We start from the raw sequence: 25621 nt of genomic DNA on the forward strand, positions 1-25621 counted from the left end.
ATCAAAGTTTATTTACGTAAATGACGAGTGTGTCATTCTAAGCCACAACTAAGCAGCATGTGCACTATCGACTTCAACAAAAAGTCTTCTTTTCATGCCTTTTCGTCTTCAAATGAAGTGAATGTTGTGTGTATGCAACTTTGGCAGACGTGAGTCCGTAAAAAAAAGTAGTTTGGTGTGTCCAGCCTCTCCTCATCTGTCTTGTATTTATCGCCCCCAGACGGGAGGAGGATGCACCAAATGAAGCTGAACGCACAGGAAAGAAACGACTTCATAATCGCACTTTTTCCTTTTTAAACATCTCATTTGCAGTATGAAGAAGTGCCCTCTTTAGTCCACAGGCCCCAAACTTCGCTAAAAGGGGAACTGCGCTTTTTATTTTGGAGTTGTCTAACAATTACAAATCGTCATATTTTTTTTTATTTTTTTTTTAATGCATTCTAAGTCGTAAATAAATGCTAGCAAAAGTCAGCTAACAACGGGGGTCAATGGTCGTCGCCTGTAAAGTGGTCAAAAACATTCCAAACATCGAGGTTTTTTTTGTACAAAACCTAAAAGCAGTGAAGTTGTCACGTTGTGTAAATGGTGAATAAAAAGAGAATACAATGATTTGCGAATCCTTTTCAACTTATATTCAATTGAATAGACTGCAAAGACAAGATATTTCATGTTCACACTGAGAAACTTCTTCTTTTTTTTTTGCAAATAATTAGGGCTGCAACAACTAATCGATTAAATCGATTAAAATCGATTATAAAAATATTTGGCGATTAATTTAGTCATCGATTCGTTAGATCTATACTAAAAAAAAATTATTATTTTTTTTTTTTAAATAAACCTTTATTTATAAACTGCAACATGTACAAACAGCTGAGAAACAATAATCAAAATAAGTATGGCGCCAGTATGCTGTTTTTCCCCCCCAATAAAATACTGGAAAGGATAGAAATGTAGTTTGTCTCTTTTATCCGATTATTAATCGATTAATCGAAGTAATAATCGACAGATTAATAAATTATCAAATGAATAGTTAGTTGCAGCCCTACAAATAATCATTAACTTAGAATTTAATGTCAGCAAAAAAGGCATTTATACCACTGTGTTACATGGCCTTTCCTTTTAACAACACTCAGTAAAGGTTTGGGAACTGAGGAGACACATTTTTGAAGTGGAATTCTTTCCCGTTCTTGCTTGATGTACAGCTTAAGTTGTTCAACAGTCTCCCTTCTGCTATTTATGCCTTCATTTTGCACCACGAGAGACAGGTCTGGACTACAGGCAGGCCAGTCTAGTACCCGCACTCTTTACCTACGAAGCCAGGCTGTTGTAACACGTGGCTTGGCATTGTCTTGCTGAAATAAGCAGGGGCGTCCATGATGACGTTGCTTGGATGTATGTACTTTTCAGCATTAATGGTGCCTTCACAGATGTGTAAGTTACCCATGCCTTGGGCACTAATACACCCCCATACCATCACACATGCTGGCTTTTACACTTTGCGCCTAGAACAGTCCGGATGGTTCTTTTCCTCTTTGGAAAATAGTTTCCAAAAACAATTTGAAATGTGGTCTCGTCAGACCACAGAACACTTTTCCACTTTGCATCAGTCCATCTTAGATGAGCTCAGGCCCAGCGAAGCCGGCGGCGTCTCCGGGTGTTGTTGATAAATGACTTTGGCTTTGCATAGTAGAGTTTTAAGTAGCACTTACAGATGTAGCGACCGACTGTAGTTACTGACAGTGGTTTTCTGGAGTGTTCCTGAGCCCATGTGGTGATATCCTTTACACACTGATGTCACTTTTTGATGCAGTACCGCCTGAGGGATCGAAGGTCCGTAATATCATCGCTTACGTGCAGTGATTTCTCCAGATTCTCTGAAACTTTTGATGATATTACGGACCGTAGATGGGGAAATCCCTAAATTGCTTGCAATAGCTCGTTTGGAAATATTGTTCTTAAACTGTTCGACAATTTGCTCACACATTTGTTCACAAAGTGGTATAATTAAAAAAATATATATAGACATTTAAATACAAATCTGTTATTAATCATTTTTAACACATTTTAAGTGCCTGGAAACATTTAATGACTTTGTTTTTTATTAAAAACAAATATAGCATCTTCTTCTGGTGTTAATATAGAACACAGGTGTCAAACTCAAGGCCCGGGGGCCAGATCTGGCCCGTCACATTTAATTTGTGTGGCCCCCGAAAGCGTGGAAATAATGTGAAAAATAAAATACCTTATCTCTTCTCAATAAATGTTTTACAAAAGTAAATGCACTGTGTGCAATTACACATATTTACACTTTAATCGTCTCTAATAATAAAAACAAAATATTATATCATCATACATTTCAAAACAATGTTTTTGTTCAAATAAAGATAAACACTTAAATATCTGATTGACGTATGATTTCAATCCAACAAATTGTTCGTGCAAAAAATTTTGCAGTAACATTTTTCACAGTAAAATCCACTTTTCAATATAGAGTAATGATACACTATAAAAACACAACACCCGTAGATTTCACAGTATAAAAAAACTAACATGGATTTTTCCGTTAAAAAAAATAGTGGTACCGTTTTTTTCCATTCCATTTGATTTAATTCCATGTATTTATTTATTTTATATGCTGTAGAAAAAAATGGTAAATTTATTATTTAACAGTCCAATCTAAAGATTTTGTTTTGTACAGCGTACTTTAAAAAAAATACATAATAATGAAATACAAAGACAATTATACACGTTTTATATATACACATTTTTATTCATACTTTATTCACTGTTAAAAGCGGCCATAACTTAGATGTGGCCCTCGATGAAAACCAGTCTGATACGCCTGATATCGAATATAGTCTAGTTTCGAGACTCTACTTCTGTCCCTTGATGTCCGCCACTAAAGAGGCAAGCATGACGTCACACTTGTTTACACTTAGTTACGTCCCTATCACAGACATGCTGACACTTAGTTACGTCCCTATCACAGACATGCTGACACTTAGTTACGTCCACATCACAGACATGCTGACACTTAGTTACGTCCACATCACAGACATGCTGACAATGGTGTAAGTCTTACATCCGCGCTGCTTCGGTGATCAAAGTCTTTTTTTCGGTTGCCAAGTTTATATGCATATATATATATATATATACTCGGGCTGCAACTAACGACTAATTTAATAATCGATTAATCTGTCGATTATTACTTCGATTAATCGATTAATAATCAGATAAAAGAGACAAACTACATTTCTATCCTTTCCAGTATTTTATTGGGAAAAAAACGCATACTTATTTTGATTATTGTTTCTCAGCTATTTGTAAATGTCGCAGTTTATAAATAAAGGTTTATAAAAAAATTAAAAATTGCTTCCGCGCATAACTTAGATCCAACGAATCGATGACTAAATTAATCGCCAACTATTTTTATAATTGATTTTAATCGATTTAATCGATTAGTTGTTGCAGCCCTAATATGTACATGTAAGCATATATGTGTGGATATATATATGTATATATGTGTATATATATATATATGTATATCTGTATATATATATTTATGGACATTTATGTTCCAGTTTTGCACACATTTTTGTTAATTTGATAAATGTGGGAATTAATTGAACTGTTTCTTATTACAAATAGTTTTTCTTAAGTTGCAAGTGATAAACGCTTATTTATTGAAAGGGAAATAAATGTAAAACTGCATCAATATACATAAAATAAAGATGCATCAATAATCGATTTTTAACCGAATGGTAGCTCCTGAATTGTAATCGAAACCGTGAGGTGCCCAAAGATTCCCACCTCTAATATATATATATATATATATATATATATATATATATATATATATATATATATATATATATATATATATATATATATATATATATGTATGTGTATATGTATATATGTTTCTATATGTATACATACCGGTATATATGTGTATGTATATATAAATATATTTATTTATATATACATATATAATAATAGCCCCTTTTAATCAGTGCTAACTTGTTGTGGTTTCCTGTAGCAAAGGAAGTCCAGTCAGACGCTCGGTGCCAAGAGGTTGGCAGGCGGCGAGGTCATAGGTCACATGACTCACCCTGCTCAATGTTGTGATAAAGGCTGTGTAGTTACGCTAGGAAGATACACAAGTTTGTTTTGTGTGTGTGTGTGTCAGTGCAACACAACTCTGACATGTGTGTGTGTGTCAGTGCAACACAACTCTGACATGTTTGTGTGTGTCAGTGCAACACAACTCTGACATGTGTGTGTGTGTGTCAGTGCAACACAACTCTGACATGTTTGTGTGTGTCAGTGCAACACAACTCTGAGATGTGTGTGTGTGTCAGTGCAACACAACTCTGACATGTTTGTGTGTGTCAGTGCAACACAACTCTGACATGTGTGTGTGTGTCAGTGCAACACAACTCTGACATGTTTGTGTGTGTCAGTGCAACACAACTCTGACATGTTTGTGTGTGTCAGTGCAACACAACTCTGACATGTTTGTGTGTGTCAGTGCAACACAACTCTGACATGTGTGTGTGTGTCAGTGCAACACAACTCTGACATGTTTGTGTGTGTCAGTGCGTGCAACACAACTCTGACATGTATATGTATATATATATATATATATATATACAGTGGGGCAAAAAAGTATTTAGTCAGCCACCAATTGTGCAAGTTCTCCCACTGAAAATGATGACAGAGGTCTGTAATTTTCATCATAGGTACACTTCAACTGTGAGAGACAGAATGTGAAAAAAAATCCAGGAATTCACATTGTAGGATTTTTAAAGAATTTATTTGTAAATTATGGTGGAAAATAAGTATTTGGTCAATAACAAAAATTCAACTCAATACTTTGTTATTGCCAACAAAGGTTATATTACAGAGGTCAAACGATTACTATAGGTCTTTACCAGGTTTGCACACACAGTAGCTGGTATTTTGGCCCATTCCTCCATGCAGATCTTCTCGAGAGCAGTGATGTTTTGGGGCTGTCGCCGAGCAACACGGACTTTCAACTCCCTCCACAGATTTTCTATGGGGTTGAGGTCTGGAGACTGGCTAGGCCACTCCAGGACTTTCAAATGCTTCTTACAAAGCCACTCCTTCGTTGCCCGGGCGGTGTGTTTGGGATCATTGTCATGCTGGAAGACCCAGCCACGTTTCATCTTCAAAGCTCTCACTGATGGAAGGAGGTTTTGGCTCAAAATCTCACGATACATGGCCCCATTCATTCTTTCCTTAACACGGATCAGTCGGCCTGTCCCCTTAGCAGAAAAACAGCCCCAAAGCATGATGTTCCCACCCCCATGCTTCACAGTAGGTATGGTGTTCTTGGGATGCAACTCAGTATTCTTCTTCCTCCAAACACGACGAGTTGAGTTTATACCAAAAAGTTCTATTTTGGTTTCATCTGACCACATGACATTCTCCCAATCCTCTGCTGTATCATCCATGTGCTCTCTGGCAAACTTCAGACGGGCCTGGACATGCACTGGCTTAAGCAGGGGGACACGTCTGGCACTGCAGGATTTGAGTCCCTGTCGGCGTAGTGTGTTACTGATGGTAACCTTTGTTACTTTGGTCCCAGCTCTCTGCAGGTCATTCACCAGGTCCCCCCGTGTGATTCTGGGATTTTTGCTCACCGTTCTCATGATCATTTTGAACCCACGGGATGAGATCTTGCGTGGAGCCCCAGATCGAGGGAGATTATCAGTGGTCTTGTATGTCTTCCATTTTCTGATAATTGCTCCCACAGTTGATTTTTTCACACCAAGCTTCTTGCCTATTGTAGATTCACTCTTCACAGTCTGGTGCAGGTCTACAATTATTTTCCTGGTGTCCTTCGACAGCTCTTTGGTCTTGGCCATAGTGGAGTTTGGAGTCTGACTGTTTGAGGCTGTGGACAGGTGTCTTTTATACAGATAACAAGTTCAAACAGGTTTGTTAATTAATACAGGTAACGAGTGGAGGACAGAAGAGCTTCTTAAAGAAGAAGTTACAGGTCTGTGAGAGCCAGAGATCTTCCTTGTTTGAAGTGACCAAATACTTATTTTCCACCATGATTTACAAATAAATTCTTTAAAATTCCTACAATGTGAATTCCTGGATTTTTTTCTTCACATTCTGTCTCTCACAGTTGAAGTGTACCTATGATGAAAATTACAGACCTCTGTCATCATTTTAAGTGGGAGAACTTGCACAATCGGTGGCTGACTAAATACTTTTTTGCCCCACTGTATATATATATATAGATAGATATATACTTCCTGTCCCTGCTGCAACTCCTCCCGTCGTCCTCGCCGCGACTTCACTCGCCGCTGATGCTTTTATTTTGGAAAGCGCGTCGGACAACTTGCTTGTCGGGTGTTTTCTGGTCAAGACGCTGGAGTTCTACCCAGGAACTTTCCCTGCTTATTCCTCAAGTACGAATGCTGTCTGTTAGCAACTGTAGAGCAGGGGTGTCCAAAGTGCGGCACCTTTAAAAAAAAATACTATTGCAAATAAACATAAATATTGGAATTAAAGAGCAAACAGCTGAAATGTAAGGAGAACAATTGCAATATTCAAAACATATTTTTTCTTATTATTTACTTAGTTAGAATCTATTCATTTTAGCACTGCGTAATTGTATGTATTTATTTTCCCAATTTTTTTTTCTTCCAGTAAATATGACTAATATTTATTTTTGTAATCAGCCTGACCAAAACCTAGATAACAATCTTTGTGATGAACACATCATTTCATGTCATTTGACAAAGTTGTTCCTGTTCCACTGTGAGAAGGTTGGATATCCTTCTTAAGTTGAGAGTAAGATGACTAAGTGAGTGTTAATATTTGAGTGGGCCCCGGGCCCCGAGGTCAAGAAGCTTCATAGAGCAGGGGTGTGGAACTTTATTGAGGGCCACATTACAGTAATGGCTGCCCTCAGAGGGTCGCTTGTAACCGTGAATAACTAATGAATATAAATTAATTAATTTCACCACATTATTATACAATTTCATTATTTTTTTTTTTACCTATGCTGGGAAAAATAAATACATTCGCCACAATTTTACTGCAAAGAAATGTGCATATATTTACTATTTGTATGAATGAAATGATAAAAGGTTGAAATGTATGATGGTGTTATTTGTTGCATTATTAGATACTGATAAAGTTGAAAATAATACATGTATTTTATGTCTGTCAAAATGTAAAAATGACAGCTAGGAATATAAAGCACTTTATTGACACATTATTTTAAGGCGTTAGTGGGCCACATTAAATGATGTGGCGGGCCAGTAAAAATTATGAGTGTGTGTGTATATATGTATATATATATGTATACGTGTGTGTCTGTATGTACGTATATACATATATATATATATATATATATATATATATATATATATATATATATATATATATACTGTGTATATATATATATATATATATATATATATATATATATATATATATATATATATGTCTTAATAAGGTTATCCAAAAAATAGTGCTCGATACCGTAGTAGAATGCAATATATGTATGTGTGGGAAAAACATCACAAGACTATTTCATCTCTACAGGCCTGTTTCATGAGGGGGGGGTTCCCTCAATCATCAGGATCATCTCCTGATGATTGAGGGAACCCCCCCTCATGAAACAGGCCTGTAGAGATGAAATAGTCTTGTGATTTTTTCCCCACACATATATATATATATATATATATATATATATATATATATATATATATATATATAAATTATATTTGTAATTTTCCTGAAGGAATCAATAAAGTACTATCTATATATAAATATATATGTATATATATATATATATGTATATATATATATATATATATATATATATATATATATATATATATATATATACTGTGTATATATATATATATATATATATATATAAATTATATTTGTAATTTTCCTGAAGGAATCAATAAAGTACTATCTATATATAAATATATATGTATATATATATATATATATATATATATATATATATATATATATATATATATATATATATATATATATATATACACACACACACACAATGACACATATATATATATATATATATATATATATATATATATATATATATATATACTGTATATATATATGTCATTGTGTGTGTATGTATATATATACATATATATATATATATATATATATATATATATACACACACAATGACATATATATATATAAGACATATATATATACAGTATATATATATATATATATATATATATATATATATATATATATATATGTGTCATTGTGTGTATATACATATATATATATATATATATATATATATATATATATATATATATATATATATATATATACTTATATATAATAAAGTAACATAATGTATATTGATATATTCATTATTTTTAACACTTTTGGATCCCCAAGACCTTTGGCCTGATTTATTTTATTCAAACTTCACATCAAATATTCTATTTTAAAAAATGTTTTGGGGAAAATATTGCATATTTTGTGTTCTTGCCATAAAAAACTGTTTTCTTTGGGGGAAAAAAAGAGCATAAGAAACAACTTCATGACAATGAACAGATCTGAAGTTGATGTGTGAATATTTAAGTGTTGAAAGCAAAAAATATATATATCGAAATAAATCCTTTTATGAGTAGGGGCCTTTTGGACCCCTGAGACCCACTTAGTTTTTTTTAAAAACTATTTTCAGCGAAGAAAAATCCTTTAATTCGCCCCACCGTTTTATCAGCCGCAGGTTTCAAAGTGAAGGAAAAAAAGTAGCGTCTTAAAGTCTAGAATATAGTCAATGATTGTCTGTTTTATAGTGTCTGCTTTGAGGTGTGTCAAGTGTGCACATGATGGCCAATGTTTTGTAACGTCATGTTGAGCAAACGGTTTCTATTTCACCAGCAAACACCCGAACGTTGAACAAAAGCAGACGTGTGCGGGAGGCTTTCCTCTGCGCTTTGGGTCTTTTCTTTGGGATTCCGCCACGCCGGTGACGTCAAGACGCGCGCTGGGAAGGACGGCAGCTGGAGGGAAAGGCTCTCAAGTACGCAGAGAGGGGGGGGGGACTTCCCTTGTTTTGCTCGGTGATGCAACGCGGCTGTGGGCGACCTCCTCCAAATCGCGGCGGCACAAAATCCACGGGGAGCTTCCGTCCCGCTTCAAAGGTCTTCATGAGAGATTTGGGCCGGCCGTCAGTGGGCACCGCTCGGCTGGGTGGAGGGGTGTAAGCAGACGGGCCATCTGGTGACCCGCTGGCACCGAACCGGGGCGACTAGTTGAGACCACCTGTCCCAAGGACTTTCATGTACTCTCACATGGAGGTCTTGTCATGTGGACTAGTTTGTACCCCGGACTTCAGAGGATCCTCTCTGCTCTTCTTCTTCTTTAGTTCCACCATGTGATGGTGTCCAGTGTAGACCTGGTCCCATACCCCAAATGAACCGTGCACATGTGTGTCTGTCCCGCTCATTGGAGCTCAGGGGAAATCTATTCCACAAAATCATGGCATGATAACCTAAAGATAAAGACAACTTCAGATTATATACCATGAAGGACACAAGGAACTTAGACTATTGTTTTTTTTGCCCTCAAGTGACACAGATCTGATCAAATCGGATCTTTTCAAATGTACCCGCACTCTTTTACTATGAAGCCACGCTGTTGTAACACGTGGCTTGGCATTGTCTTGCTGACATAAGCAGGGGCGTCCATGAAAAAGACGTTGGATGGCAACATATGTTGCTCCAAAACCTGTATGTACAAACCCCGTTTCCATATGAGTTGGGAAATTGTGTTAGATGTAAATATAAACGGAATACAATGATTTGCAAATCCTTTTTCAACCCATATTCAATTGAATGCACTACAAAGACAACATATTTGATGTTCAAACTCATAAACTTTATTTTTTTTTTGCAAATAATAATTAACTTAGAATTTCATGGCTGCAACACGTGACAAAGTAGTCGGGAAAGCGCATGTTCACCACTGTGTTACATCACCTTTTCTTTTAACAACACTCAATAAACGATTGGGAACTGAGGAAACTAATTGTTGAAGCTCTGAAAGTGGAATTCTTTCCCATTCTTGTTTTATGTAGAGCTTCAGTCGTTCAACAGTCCGGGGGTCTCCGCTGTCGTATTTCACGCTTCATAATGCGCCACACATTTTCGATGGGAGACAGGTCTGGACTGCAGGCGGGCCAGGAAAGTACCCGCACTCTTTTTTTTAACGAAGCCACGCTGTTGTAACACGTGCTGAATGTGGCTTGGCATTGTCTTGCTGAAATAAGCAGGGGCGTCCATGAAAAAGACGGCGCTTAGATGGCAGCATATGTTGCTCCAAAACCTGTATGTACCTTTCAGCATTAATGGTGCCTTCACAGATGTGTAAGTTACCCATGCCTTGGGCACTAATGCACCCCCATACCATCACACATGCTGGCTTTTCAACTTTGCGTCGACAACAGTCTGGATGGTTCGCTTCCCCTTTGGTACGGATGACACGATGTCGAATATTTCCAAAAACAATTTGAAATGTGGACTCGTCAGACCACAGAACACTTTTACACTTTACATCAGTCCATCTTAGATGAGCTCGGGCCCAGCAAAGCCGGTGGTGTTTCTGGGTGTTGTTGATAAATGGCTTTCAATTTGCATAGTAGAGTTTTAACTTGCACTTACAGATGTAGCGAAGAACTGTAGTTACTGACAGTTGTTTTCTGAAGTGTTCCTGAGCCCATGTGGTGATATCCTTTACACACTTATGTCGCTTTTTGATGCAGTACCGCCTGAGGGAACGAAGGTCCCGGGCATTCAATTTTGGTTTTCAGCCTTGCCGCTTACATGCAGTGATTGCTCCAGATTCTCTGAACCTTTTAATATTACGGACCACAGAACACTTTCACACTTTTGCATTAGTCCATCTTAGATGAGCTCGGGGCCCAGCAAAGCCGGCGGCGTTTCTGGGTGTTGTTGATAAATGGCCGTAGTTGGTGAAATCCTTAAATTCCTTGCAATAGCTGGTTGAGAAATGTTGTTTTTAAACAATTTGCTCAGGCATTTGTTGACAAAGTGGTGACCCTCGCCCCATCCTTGTTTGTGAATGACTGAAGCTGCTTTTACACCCAATCATGGCACCCACCAGTTCCCAATTAGCCTGTTCACCTGTGGGACGGTCCAAATAAGTGTTTGATGAGCTTCCCTCAACCTTCTCCGTCTTTTTTGCCCCTTGTGCCAGCTTTTTTGAAACATGTTGCAGGCATCAAATTCCAAATGAGCTAATGTTTGCGAAAAATAACTATGTTAAATATCTTGTCTTTGCATCGGAGAGTTTTAACTTGCACTTACAGATGTAGCGACCAACTGTAGTTACTGACAGTGGGTTTCTGAGGTGTTCCTGAGCCCATGTGGTGATATCCTTTACACACCGATGTCGCTTTTTGATGCAGTACCGCCTGACGGATCGAAGCTAACGTAATATCATGGCTTACGTGCAGTGATTTCTCCAGATTCTCTGAGCCTTTTGATGATATTACAGAGCATAGATAGTGAAATCCCTAAATTCCTTGCAATAGCTGGTTGAGAAATGTTGTTTTTAAACAATTTTCTCACGCATTTGTTGACAAAGTGGTGACCCTCGCCCCGTCCTTGTTTGTGAATGACTGAGCATTTCATGCTTTTATACCCAATCATGGCACCCACCTGTTCCCAATTAGCCTGTTCACCTGTTTAAAAAAAGGTGGCACAAGTGGCAATAAATACTGATAAAGTTGAGGAATGCTCATCAAACACTTATTTGGAACATCCCACAGGTGTGCAGGCTAATTGGGAACAGGTGGGTGCTACGATTGGGTATAAAAGTAGATTCCATGAAATGCTCAGTCATTCACAAACAAGGATGGGGCGAGGGTCACCACTTTGTCAACAAATGCCTGAGCAAATTGTTTAAAAACAACATTTCTCAACCAGCTATTGCAAGGAATTTAGGGATTTCACCATCTACTGTCCGTAATATCATCAAAGGGTTCAGAGAATCTGGAGAAATCACTGCACGTAAGCAGCTAAGCCCGTGACCTTCGATCCCTCAGGCTGTACTGCATCAACAAGCGACATCAGTGTGTAAAGGATATCACCACATGGGCTCAGGAACACTTCAGAAACCTAACTGTCAGTAACTAGAGTTGGTCGCTACATCTGTAAGTGCAAGTTAAAACACTCTTATGCAAAGCGAAAACCGTTTATCAACAACACCCAGAAACGCCGTCGGCTTCGCTGGGCCTGAGCTCATCTAAGATGCACTGATACGAAGTGGAAAAGTGTTCTGTGGTCTGACGAGTCCACATTTCAAATTGTTTTTGGAAACTGTGGACGTCGTGTCCTCCGGACCAAAGAGGAAAAGAACCATCCTGATTGTTATAGGCGCAAAGTGGAAAAGCCAGCATCTGTGATGGATTGAGGGTGTATTAGTGCCCAAGACATGGGTAACTTACACATCTGTGAAGGCGCCATTAATGCTGAAAGGTACATACAGGTTTTGGAGCAACATATGTTGCCATCCAAGCAACGTTACCATGGACGCCCCTGCTTATTTCAGCAAGACAATGCCAAGCCACGTGTTACATCAACGTGGCTTCATAGTAAAAGAGTGCGGGTACTAGACTGGCCTGCCTGTAGTCCAGACCTGTCTCCCATTGAAAATATAAAGCCTAAAATATGAGAAGGGAGACTGTTGAACAACTTAAGCTGTACATCAAGCAAGAATGGGAAAGAATTTCACCTGAGAAGCTTAAAAAAATGTGTCTCCTCAGTTCCCAAACGTTTACTGAGTGTTGTTAAAAGGAAAGGCCATGTAACACAGTGGTGAACATGCCCTTTCCCAACTACTTTGTCACGTGTTGCAGCCATGAAATTCTAAGTTAATTATTATTTGCAAAAAAAAAAAAAGTTTATGAGTTTGAACATCAAATATGTTGTCTTTGTAGTGCATTCAATTGAATATGGGTTGAAAAAGGATTTGCAAATCATTGTATTCCGTTTATATTTACATCTAACACAATTTCCCAACTCATATGGAAACGGGGTTTGTAATATTGGAGTAGGTTCAGGCGGAAAAAAAAAACGGCGTGTCAGCGAGAATTGTCCAAGAAAACCCGCAGCCTGCCGTGACTGGGCGAAGAAAGGGAAGTGTTGAAGTCGAAAGTGCCACCTGTGTCCTGTTTTGCAGCCCAAGAACTATATTGTGCTCGCCACGCGCTGAAAGTGTTTGTGTTTGTGCGCTCGCAGGCCGCGGTGTTTGCCGGCGTAGCGAGAAGTCGAGCTCCGTGCTGGAGTTCGCCAAGGTCACTTCCCGATGATGACAGTAAACATGGGTGAGTTAAACACTTCATTCACCTGTCATTCCAAACAACGCCCTGTATTCCACACCCCAAATATCACATCCATACCTTTTTGTGTGCGCTCTCTTCCCAATGGGCTGCCTTCTTTCCACAGATGATGTTCCCCAAAACGGACCCAGACCGCCCCGGAACCTCCAAGGTAAACCCGCTTTTTTTCTTCTTCTTTGTGCCCGCAAACCGTGCATCTCTAATATATATATATATATACATACATATATATATATATATATATATATATATATATATATATATATATATATATATATATATATATATATATATATATATATATATATATATATATACATCCTGAAAATATGCAAACAAAACTGTGTTTAGATAATTGATACTTCAAACTTGCATAAATAAATTTTAAGGAATATAACATAACTTGGCTTCTGAGAGCTTCAAAATGTAATGAATAAAATGCTAAAGTTGTTGATAAACAAGCAATTATTTTAATAATTAAATATGGTCATTTTAAATGAATTATTATGATAATTTAAAATTAATTATTTCAAATATGTTTATTTTAATGTATAATTCTATGGCTGGATGTAATAAGGAGTCATGAAAAAAATACAAATAAAAATACAATTAATTTTGATGTTTTTAGCAAAATATAGTAAAAATTTATTTTTTTTATTTTTAATTTTTTATTAATAAATATATTTATTTTTAGGTAAGATAAACATAATAATACAATTTATCTCTAGTCTGGATGATTTAGTTCTTGTCACCCTGTTGTCCTCCCGTCATAAAGAAAAGGCTGTCCTCAATCAGGTCCGCATGGAGCTGGAGGGGGCGTGGCCTCCAGCTCCGGCTGAAAATCGGGAGATTTTCGGGAGAATATTTGTCCCGGGAGGTTTTCGGGAGAGGCGCTGAATTTCGGGAGTCTCCCGGAAAATTCGGGAGGGTTGGCAAGTATGCTTTGGCCTCAAGTCTTTTTGAATACGACGCCTTAATCCTGGCACACCTACTGTATCTTTGGGCACTTTCTCTCATTCCTCTTTGCAATAAGTGTTATTTTGAAGTATTGTAGTACTTACCAGTAGGATTTTCCAGTATTTCCTGTATGGAATACACTTGGACTGCCCCAAATACATTTGGAAAGTATTCCCATGTTGTTATTTTACAGTTTTTTTTTTCCAAAATGGAGTCAATTCATTTTTTCCCCCTCAAAATTCTACACAAAATACCCCGTAATGACAATGTGAACACATTTTTGACACGTGATACTTTGTTGATGCGCCTTTGGCCTCAAGTTTTTGAATACGACGCCTCAATCCTGGCACACCTACTGTATCTTTGGGCACTTTCTCTCATTCCTCTTTGCAAAAAAGTGTTATTTTGAAGTATTGTAGTATTTACCAGTGGGATTTTATAGTATTTCCTGTATGGAATACACTTGGACTGCCCCAAATACATTTGGAAAGTATTCCCATGTTGTTATGTGACAGCCTTTTTTCCAAAATGGAGTCAATTCATTTTTTGTCCCTCAAAATTCTACACAAAATACCCCGTATTGACAATGTGAACACATTTTTGACACGTGACCCTTTGCTCGATACTTTGTTGATGCGCCTTTGGCCTCAAGTCTTTTGGAATACAAGGCCTCAATCCTGGCACACCTACTGTATCTTTGGGCACTTTCTCTCATTCCTCTTTAGAGTCAATTCATTTTTGTCCTCAAAATTCTACACAAAATACCCCGTAATGACAACGTGAACACATTTTTTGACATGTACATACAGTGTTTCCCACAGGACAGGCATCTATTTGTGGTGGTGTGGTTGGGGGGGGGGGGCGGCGGCAGCGGCGATGACCAAGAAGAACGCGGAGTTGGAATATAATTACAACATTTTATGTACATATTTATATACAGATTTGAACAATTAGTGATTCACTGAAATATATTTATTAATTGTGGTTCTTACAAAAAATATATCTTATAAAATATAAAAGCTAAAATGTCTCTTAAAGCTCTGCCCCTTTAATTAGTGAATACTAAATAATTTAACTTTAGCCTACTACTACAACCATATTATTTACCAGCAACATGAAGTGAAACAGAGGCAGAGGTGTCCTGCCACAGTCAGTCAACCTCCTCCTCCTCCTCCTGCTGCTGCTGAACAGGTCACACCTGGAAGCAGCGTCAGGCTGCTCACCGTCAGTGAAACGCTCGGTGAAATCGCGGATTAACGTTAAATATATGACGAGCCGCGAGCGATGCAGCTATAACCTATCTACCTATAACCTATATTACCCTCGTATTTTGATCCCGTCCGTCCGTCCGTCCGTCCCTCTTCTTCTTCTTCTTCTTCTTCTTCTTCAGGCCCACCAGGTGAATTAAGTGTTATTGGCGGAGTTACAATGCATAGTAGGCTACCGCCACCTACTGCACCGGAGTTGTAACTACAAGCAACATTCACAGACAGTCCCATTGCTTTTATGAGCGGTCGAGCGAGTCAAAAGCCGAAAAATCCATTTGTGGCGGACGTAATTCTTTCGTGGCGGGCCGCCACAAATAAATGAATGTGTGGGAAACACTGACATAAGTATACAGACCCTTTGCTGGATACTTTGTAAAAAAGGAATAAGGAAATAGTGTTAAGATATAGTTAAGATTGTTATATCACCATTTTTTGTTTTTGTCTGATAATAATCGTGTAAAAAATGTAATCGTTTAATGATATTAAAGGCCTACTGAAATGTGATTTTCTTATTTAAACGGGGATAGCAGGTCCATTCTATGTGTCATACTTGATCATTTCGCGATATTGCCATATTTTTGCTGAAAGGATAAAGTTTGCAACTTTTGGTCGCTGATAAAAAAGCCTTGCCTGTACCGGAAGTAGCAGACGATATGAGCGTGACGTCACAGGTTGTGGAGCTCCTCACATCCGCACATTGTTTACAATCATGGCCACCAGCAGCGAGAGCGATTCGGACCGAGAAAGCGACGATTTCCCCATTAATTTGAGCGAGGATGAAAGATTGGTGGATGAGGAAAGTGAGAGTGAAGGACTAGAGGGCAGTGGGAGCGATGCTGTGAGAGGCGGGTGGAACCTGATATTTAGCTGGGAATAACTAAAACAGTAAATAAACACAAGACATATATATACTCTATTAGCCACAACACAACCAGGCTTATATTTAATATGCCACAAATTAATCCCGCATAACAAACACCTCCCCCCTCCCGCCAATACAACTCAAACACCTGCACAACACACTCAATCCCACAGCCCAAAGTACCGTTCACCTCCCCAAAGTTCATACAGCACATATATTTCCCCAAAGTCCCCAAAGTTACGTACGTGACATGCACATAGCGGCACGCACGTACGGGCAAGCGATTAAATGTTTGGAAGTGTACTCAAGGTACCATGTCTGCGTATCCAACTCAAAGTCCTCCTGGTAAGAGTCTCTCTTGTCCCAGTACTCCACAGGCCAATGGTAAAGCTTGATTGTCATCTTCCGGGAATGTAAACAATGAAACACCGGCTGTGTTTTGTGTTGCTGAAGTCGGCCGCAATACACCGCTTCCCACCTACAGCTTTCTTCTTTGCTGTCTCCATTGTTCATTGAACAAATTGCAAAAGATTCACCAACACAGATGAAATTTTGCGATGAAAACAGACGACTTAATAGCTGGCCACCATGCTGTCCCAAAATGTCCTCCACAATCCGTGACGTCACGCGCCGACGTCATCATACCGAGACGTTTTCAGCGCGAAATTTAAAATTGCACTTTAGTAAGCTTTAGTGTTGCAATGTTAAGATTTCATCATTGATATATAAACTATCAGACTGCGTGGTCGGTTGTAGTGGGTTTCAGTAGGCCTTTAAGAATGAGAAGTATCAGTACTGACATGATCAATACTGCCCCTCTTAAGTATTCACAGGGCTTCACTTTTTCCACATTTTATGTTACAGCTTCACTCCAAAATAAAAACAAATTCATTTTTGTCCTTAAAATTCTACACACAATACCCCATAACGACCATGTAAATTGTGGGAATAGGACTGTAACAAAATGTGGAAGAAGTGATACGCTGTGAAGACTTTGTGGGCGTACTGTATATTTCATCATCTGTGATGCGGAACACACCTCATATACACCTGGTCTGACAGAGAATAAGAAGATGTAGCGAGAGGCGTTGCCCACTCGTCGTCTTTGTCATTATAATTAGCATGGATGGCTACCAAGTTCAGTACTTTTGTAGGTACTCTCACGTAAAATCAATCTTGTCCGTATTTTGATACTTTTGTTGCGCATGAAGTCACGTCCGATCGCGTACACGACAAGTACAGGACTCACTCACACACACAGCTGTGATCAGTGACACCTCCGCGTCAATCACTTGTCCATTTTGTTATGGATGAAGTTAATTTCAAACATGCTATACAGATGGGCGAACATTTTACTTTGATCAAACTTGGATGGATTTATATCAAGAGCAATACGCTAATGAAAGGGTCAAATCTGTATTCGCACGTGTGCTAATTTTATTATATTCGATACTCACACGCCCTGTTTTTAGTCACAAATGCGACTGAATTGCTGGCACTGGGTCTGTTCTACTATTTGTCGCTCATTTTGTGGGGATTTTGTCTTGCTTTACTTTTGTAGCTGTATGTAGAAATGGCGCCGCTGGTTGCATCGTCTTTGTGCTATAGTTTTTAATGTCTTTTATGTCCTTTAAATGTATCCTTTGTGTTCTTTCGGTTTTCATGTGTTTTTACATTAACCCAAAGACGATAAAAATGGGACCCATTACTTTCCCTGCTTGGCACTCAGCATCAAGGGTTGGAATTGGGGGTTAAATCACCAAAAATTGTCAGTGACACCTCCGCGTCAATCACTTGTCCATATTGTTATGGTTGAAGTTAATTTCAAATTTTACTTTGATCAAACTTGAATGGATTTATTTCCGGAGCAATACACTAATGAAAGGGTCAAATCTGTATTCGCACGTGTGCTAATTTTATTATATTCGATACTCGCACGCCCTGTTTTTAGTCACAAATGCGACTGAATTGCAGGCACTGGGTCTGTTCTACTATTTATCGCTCATTTTGTGGGGATTTTGTCTTGCTTTACTTTTGTAGCTGTATGTAGAAATGGCGCCGCTGGTTGCATCGTCTTTGTGCTATAGTTTTTAATGTCTTTTATGTCCTTTAAATGTATCCTTTGTGTTCTTTCATTTTTCATGTGTTTTTACATTAACCCAAAGACTATAAAAATGGGACCCATTACCTTCCCTGCTTGGCACTCAGCATCAAGGGTTGGAATTGGGGGTTAAATCACCAAAAATTGTCAGTGACACCTCCGCGTCAATCACTTGTCCATATTGTTATGGTTGAAGTTAATTTCAAATTTTACTTTGATCAAACTTGAATGGATTTATTTCCGGAGCAATACACTAATGCATGGGTCGGCAACCTTTACAAGTCAAAGAGCCATTTTGACCAGTTTCACAAATTATAGAAAACAATGGAAGCCGCAAATTTTTTTTGAAATTTTAAATGAAATAACACTGCATACGAAGTTACTTCTTTTTGCTTTGTGCTATGTATAACAAGGGGTCTCAAACACGCTGCCCACACCTGAATGTGGAATTTGAATGCTGGTGCGGCACGCAAGTTTTAATTGAATGGCGCTTGGCAGCGTCATGCGTGCCGTGATGGTACAGCATATAGTGCCTACTACAGTCAGCATGCCTGATCAGCCACACGTTGTATGGGGCTTCCGCTCTGTTCACGTAGGTAACAGCAAGCCATACTTGGTCAACAACCACACAGCTCACACTGACGGTGGCGGTATAAAAAAACAAAAACTTTAACACTCTTACTAATAATGCGCCACACTGTGAACCCACACCAAACAAGAATGACAAACAAATTTCGGGAGAACATCTGCACTGTAACACAGCATAAACACAACAGGACAAATACCCAGAATCCCATGCAGCCCTAACTCTTCCGGGATACATTATACACAATGTTTTTTTTACATTATTCTTTTGGACTACCCGTAATTACCTAAAGTCTATCCTCGTCACGTGCAGTAGGAAACACCTCACCTACTGTACGAGGTCGATATAATCGCGCACTCGATTGTCGAAAATGTCAGTCATTACGAGTGCAATGTTTGCTAAATTGAACATTAACGACTGTCAGCCATTATTCTTAGGGGAAAATTAACTTGCTGGTTCTGCAGATACCACTTATCTGCTTTAATAGCGCTGTCGCGAGCATGTAGGGACAATGTGCGTGCGTGCGTGTGTGCGTGTGTGTGTGTGTGTGTGTGTGTGTGTGTGTGTGTTGTGCACTGAAGTGAGTGCACGTTTGGCTCAAGCTGCTAATCCTGCCGGATGCCTTTGCCATGATGTGTCACTCGGCACCAGGAAATCCCCTCAATGTCTTTATTCATACACACACACACACACACACACACACACACACACACACACACACACACACACACACACACACACACGCTTGACTTTTTTTTACTTGAAAGTCACAGCTTGGTGAAAGTATATCTTTAAGCGGTCCTGCAGTGCTTTAGTCCCTCATTTTTTCAAACAAACTGCAGACTCTAATTTCCAATCCCAATTGATGTTTATTTATATTTAATTTATTTGTTTTTTTTACATTTTTAATTGCATTTTTTTCCCCCTCACGTGCACTGGGGACTTTTTGCAGCTTCTACTCGCAGCCTGGAAAGAAAGTTGCGTAGCAATGATGCAATGCCCGGCAATCAGCCTGCATTGTGTAACATTGTTAGCGCTGCTTGGCTAGCTAGTACACCCCCCAACCCCCCCCATGAAAGTTACTGTGTACCCAATCATGCAAGAACCATCACTGCAATGAACCTCTGGCCTGCTAAAAATCTTGCATGCTAACATTAGCATGCTAACGTTAGCATGTGCTTGCGAAAGTGCGAAAAGTGTCGCCACCCACAAGCTTTTAAGTTTAAATGAGCTAAAGTGCTAGCATAAAATGTTACCATGCCAACGTTACCGTGACAACGTAGACAACTTGGCGTTCTTCTAAGATGGTGCCAGGCAGAGGTGGGTAGAGTAGCCCGAAATTGTACTCAAGTAAGAGTACTGTTACTTTAGAGATTCATTACTCAAGTAAAAGTAAGGAGTAGTCACCCAAATATTTACTTGAGTAAAAGTTGTGCAAAAAACTACTCAAGTACTGAGTAACTGATGAGTAACCTGTTCGTTTAATGACGACGGCAACAAATAATGCACAAAAACATAAAAATAGCAATGAGCAAATTCAGAGCCAGGAATATCTCTTAAGCAACTAAAACAATAATATATATTAAATAATAATACATTAAAATAAGAAAAATTCAGGCAAATTGAGCCACAATAACTTACAGCACCATAGGCTCAGTAGGCAGAGATTACAAAGGAAAATAACAAGTTAGCCTTTACGCGAACCATAAACTGATAGGTGTGGGCTGCACCTGGGAACACACTGTGCACTTCTGATTGGTGTTTCTATGCATGCGTGAGTGGGTGTGTGTGTATCTCTGTGTGTCTTTGAGGCTGCAGTGCGTTAATAAATGTCCCCACACGATGTACATTTGGACAGTGATTCATAGCAGGGAAGCTAACATCAGCCTACGGTGACAGCCAAAATATCTACTAACGTTACTTACCGCCATGTGCTTCCTCAAATTTGACGTTGAGTTCATGTAAGCCAGGGGTGCCCACACCTTTTCAGCAGGCGAGCTACTTTTTAAATGACCAAGTCGAGGTGATCTACCTCATATATGCATATACATTAGAGATGCGCGGATAGGCAATTATTTCATCCGCAACCGCATCAGAAAGTCGTCAACCAACCGCCATCCACCCGATGTAACATTTGATCAGAACCGCACCCGCCCGCCATCCGCCCGCCATCCGCCCGCATCCGCCCGTTGTTATATATCTAATATAGACGATGCAAGGCATTAATGAGGTTATAAAGCTTTTGCCTGTTAAAGAAAGGAGACTGATCCAATGCAGCACAGACATTCGCGTGCCACGCTATCACGACCCAGACGCACACCAGTGCGCAATCATATGGGAGCCGCGCTGAGCGCACCTCCAAGCGCGTCTCGCTGCCGGCGACGGCCGGGTATGGGCCCAACGCTCCAGCGTCATCCATTTTCAGGGCTAGTTGATTCGGCAGGTGGGTTGTTACACACTCCTTAGCGTGTTCCGACGTCCATGGCCACCGTCCTGCTGTCTATATCAACCAGGGTGAGCCCCACCCCTTTCGTGAGCGCACTGCGCGCGGAGTGACCCCTGTTACGCGCCCCCGGCAACAGGGGTGGCGGGCAGGTAAGCTGCGCGGGCGGAGCGCGCGGAGTGACCCCTGTTACGAGCCCCCGGCCACGGGGGTGGCGGGCAGGTAAGCTGCTTACCTGCTGCGCGTGACGCCGGCCGCGGCGAAGGCGGACGAGGCGGGGTGTCGGTGCGGTGGGCGCGGTGGTGACCCTGGACGTGCGTCGGGCCCTTCTCGCGGATCGCCTCAGCTACGGCTCCCGGTGGGGCCCTCTCGGGGGAAGGGGCCTCGGTCCCGGACCCCGGCGAGGCGTCCGTAAAAGTGTCCATCTCTTTTCTTTTTTTTTCTTCTGTTGTGGCATATGCAGCAGGTGCCTGCTCGTTTTTCGTATGTGGGTAACAACATTTAACTATGTATATATATTTCCGAATTGGTTTAACTGCCACCCGCCTGAATCTATTTAAAATCTAATTTTTTTTTAATTTCAACCGCCCGACCCGACCCGACCCGCGGATAAAATCAAATTTTTTTAAATTTCATCCGCCCGATCCGCGGATAATCTGCAGACTCCGCGGTTGTGCCCGCAAACCGCGCATCTCTAATATACATACACACTTTTATATATATATATATATATATATATATATATATATATATATATATATATATGTGTGTGTGTGTGTATATATATATATGTATATATATATATATATATATATATATATATATATATATATATATATATATATATATATATATATATATATATATGTGTGTGTGTGTGTGTGTGTGTGTGTGTGTGTGTGTGTGTGTGTGTATATATATATATATATATATATATATATATATATATATATATATATATATATATATATATATATATGTATGTGTGGGGGAAAAAAATCACAAGACTATTTCATCTCTACAGGCCTGTTTCATGAGGGGGGGTACCCTCAATCATCAGGAGATTTTAATGGGAGCATTCACATACCATGGTTTGTATAGGGCACAGAGTGGGTGGGTACAGGCTGGCGTAGGGGCGTGGTGATTGGCTCATGTGTTACCTAGGAGGTGTTTCCGTCTGTGGCGGCATGCTGTTACAATTTCGCTGCGCTTGTTGAGGGATGACATATATATATATATATATATATATATATATATATATATATATATATATATATATATATATATATATATATATATATATATATATATATATATATTATTAAGGCTGAAGCGACGCGTCGACGTAGTCGACGTCATCGGTTACGTAAATACGTCGACGTCATTTTTGTGCGTCGGCGCGTCGCATATTTACGTCACACCACTGTCATGGCGGAGCGCAGAGCAAACGATGCGAGCGAGGGGAAAAAAACACGCCAAAAGTCGTCAAAAGTGTGGGAGTATTTTAATAAACGGCCTAATGATGTTTTTTGACGATAAATTAAACACAACATCAAACATTATGACGAAGTGGCTGGGGAGAGGGAAGTCTGGGCTTCCTTGCTTAGGCTGCTGCCCCCGCGGCCCCGGAAGAAAATGGATGGATCAAACATTATGTCACCATTAATGTTCAAAAAACAACTTAAAAGCCTTTTCCAGATGTTTACTGACATAATATTCATCTTTAAATTACTTTTACTGTCGACAAATATCGGTTATCAGCCTACTTGAAGACTAATATTCGGTATGAAAGAACCAAAGTGGTGTGTTTCACAGCATTGTTGACTTGAGGAGCAGCTCCTAATCAGGAGGACGCTCTTACGTAAGACAGTTTAATAATTGGAGGACGGAAAGTACCTCCCTCAAATCTGGCGTGGGTTTATTTTCGCTGGTGGTGACGACACGGGGCCAAGTGTTCCGTGGCCCCCAGCCGGGCCATGATGATGTTGTTGTTGTTGTTAACTCTTCCTTCACCACTCCTTTCTCTCCACTTTTTCCTTCCTAACGTGTCGCTGTGTCTCACACACGCGCGCACGCACACACACACACACACACACACACACACACACACACACACACACACACACACACACACACACACACACACACACACACACACACACACACACACACACACACACACACACACTTGTATTTCTTACCTTCTTGAGATCTGAGAAAAGTGCCTACCTCTTTAGGACCACCCTTTCTAGATATATAAAGATGTGTATTTACAACATTAATAATATATACATACTATGCAAATATGAAAAAGTTTGTTGTGAAAAATGAGAAAAAGAAAAGAAAAAGGTCACAATTTCACAAGAAAAACTTAGAATGTTGGCAGTATTATAATAAAAGTCGTCATTTTACTCAACGCAAGTCAACATTTTACAAGAAAAACGGAACATTTGTGCAATATTATGATAAAAGTTGGAATTTTACTCAATAACAGTCGCTATTTTACAAGAAAAGCTTCAAATGTGGGCAATTTTATGAAAAGAGTCGCAATTTTACTCGACAAAAGTCACAATTTTATGAGAAAACTTACACATTTTGGCTATCTTATAATAACACCGGAATTTTGCTGGGCAAAATGATGACATATGTCATCATTTTACTCAAAAAATGTCACTGTTTTACAAGAACAACAAAAACAATAGCAATATTGTAATAATAGTCTGAATTTTATATGAGAAATGTCACCATTTTGCATTAAAAAGTAATACTTTTACGAGAAAATGTTGCAATATTACAAAAACAGAAAGAATATGAGAAATTGTTCCCAATTTTATAAGACAAAAGTCAACGCATTGTGAGAAAAAGAATGCTTTTAGTAAAAAAAATAATTATTTTTTGTTTGTAATTGATTTTTAATCTTCATTATTTACTTAATGTTATTACAGTATGTCTCTATATACATATATATATATTTTTAATATATAATTTTGGCCAAAGGGGGCGCATTTCAATTTCTTACACACACTTGTTATTTCATATGTTGACCAGAGGGGGAGCACTTTTAAAAGCGACACACAGTCAATTTGAATTGCCTCCCTCTTTAGGACCACCCTTTCTAGATATACTGTATAAAGAAGTGTATTTACAACATTAATAATATATACATACTATGCAAATATGAAAAAGTTTGTTGTGAAAAATGAGAAAAAGAAAAGAAAAAGGTCACAATTTCACAAGAAAAACTTAGAATGTTGGCAGTATTATAATAAAAGTCGTCATTTTACTCGACGCAAGTCAATATTTTACAAGAAAAACTGAACATTTGTGCAATATTATGATAAAAGTTGGAATTTTACTCAATAACAGTCGCAATTTTACAAGAAAAGCTTCAAATGTGGGCAATTTTATGAAAAGAGTCGCAATTTTACCCGACAAAAGTCACAATTTTATGAGAAAACTTACACATTTTGGCTATCTTATAATAATACCGGAATTTTGCTGTGCGAAATGATGACATATGTCATCATTTTACTCAAAAAATGTCACTGTTTTACAAGAACAACAAAAACAATAGCAATATTGTAATAATAGTCTGAATTTTATATGAGAAATGTCACCATTTTGCATTAAAAAGTAATACTTTTACGAGAAAATGTTGCAATATTACAAAAACAGAAAGAATATGAGAAATTGTTCCCAATTTTATAAGACAAAAGTCAACGCATTGTGAGAAAAATAATTATTTTTTGTTTGTAATTGATTTTTAATCTTCATTATTTACTTAATGTTATTACAGTATGTCTCTATATACATTTTTTTTTTTTTTAATATATAATTTTGGCCAAAGGGGGCGCATTTCAATTTCTTACACACACTTGTTATTTCATATGTTGACCAGAGGGGGAGCACTTTTAAAAGCGACACACAGTCAATTTGAATTGCCTCCCTCTTTAGGACCACCCTTTCTAGATATATAAAGAAGTG

At 38.7% G+C, this 25621-nt stretch overlaps 1 protein-coding gene across 1 annotated transcript in view; it reads left to right on the forward strand.

Annotated features, from left to right (window-relative positions):
* Positions 1 to 25621, forward strand: part of map3k22 (mitogen-activated protein kinase kinase kinase 22) — a 93906-nt gene that overhangs the window by 334 nt on the left and 67951 nt on the right. The window contains exons 2-3 of the mRNA XM_061964891.2: positions 13320 to 13405; positions 13527 to 13571. Of these exons, the coding sequence (XP_061820875.1) occupies positions 13387 to 13405; positions 13527 to 13571 (64 nt within the window). The 5' untranslated portion in view covers positions 13320 to 13386. The remainder of the gene's footprint in view (positions 1 to 13319; positions 13406 to 13526; positions 13572 to 25621) is intronic.

The sequence above is a fragment of the Nerophis lumbriciformis genome, linkage group LG07, assembly GCF_033978685.3.
Source record: "Nerophis lumbriciformis linkage group LG07, RoL_Nlum_v2.1, whole genome shotgun sequence".
Classification (NCBI taxonomy): domain Eukaryota; kingdom Metazoa; phylum Chordata; class Actinopteri; order Syngnathiformes; family Syngnathidae; genus Nerophis; species Nerophis lumbriciformis.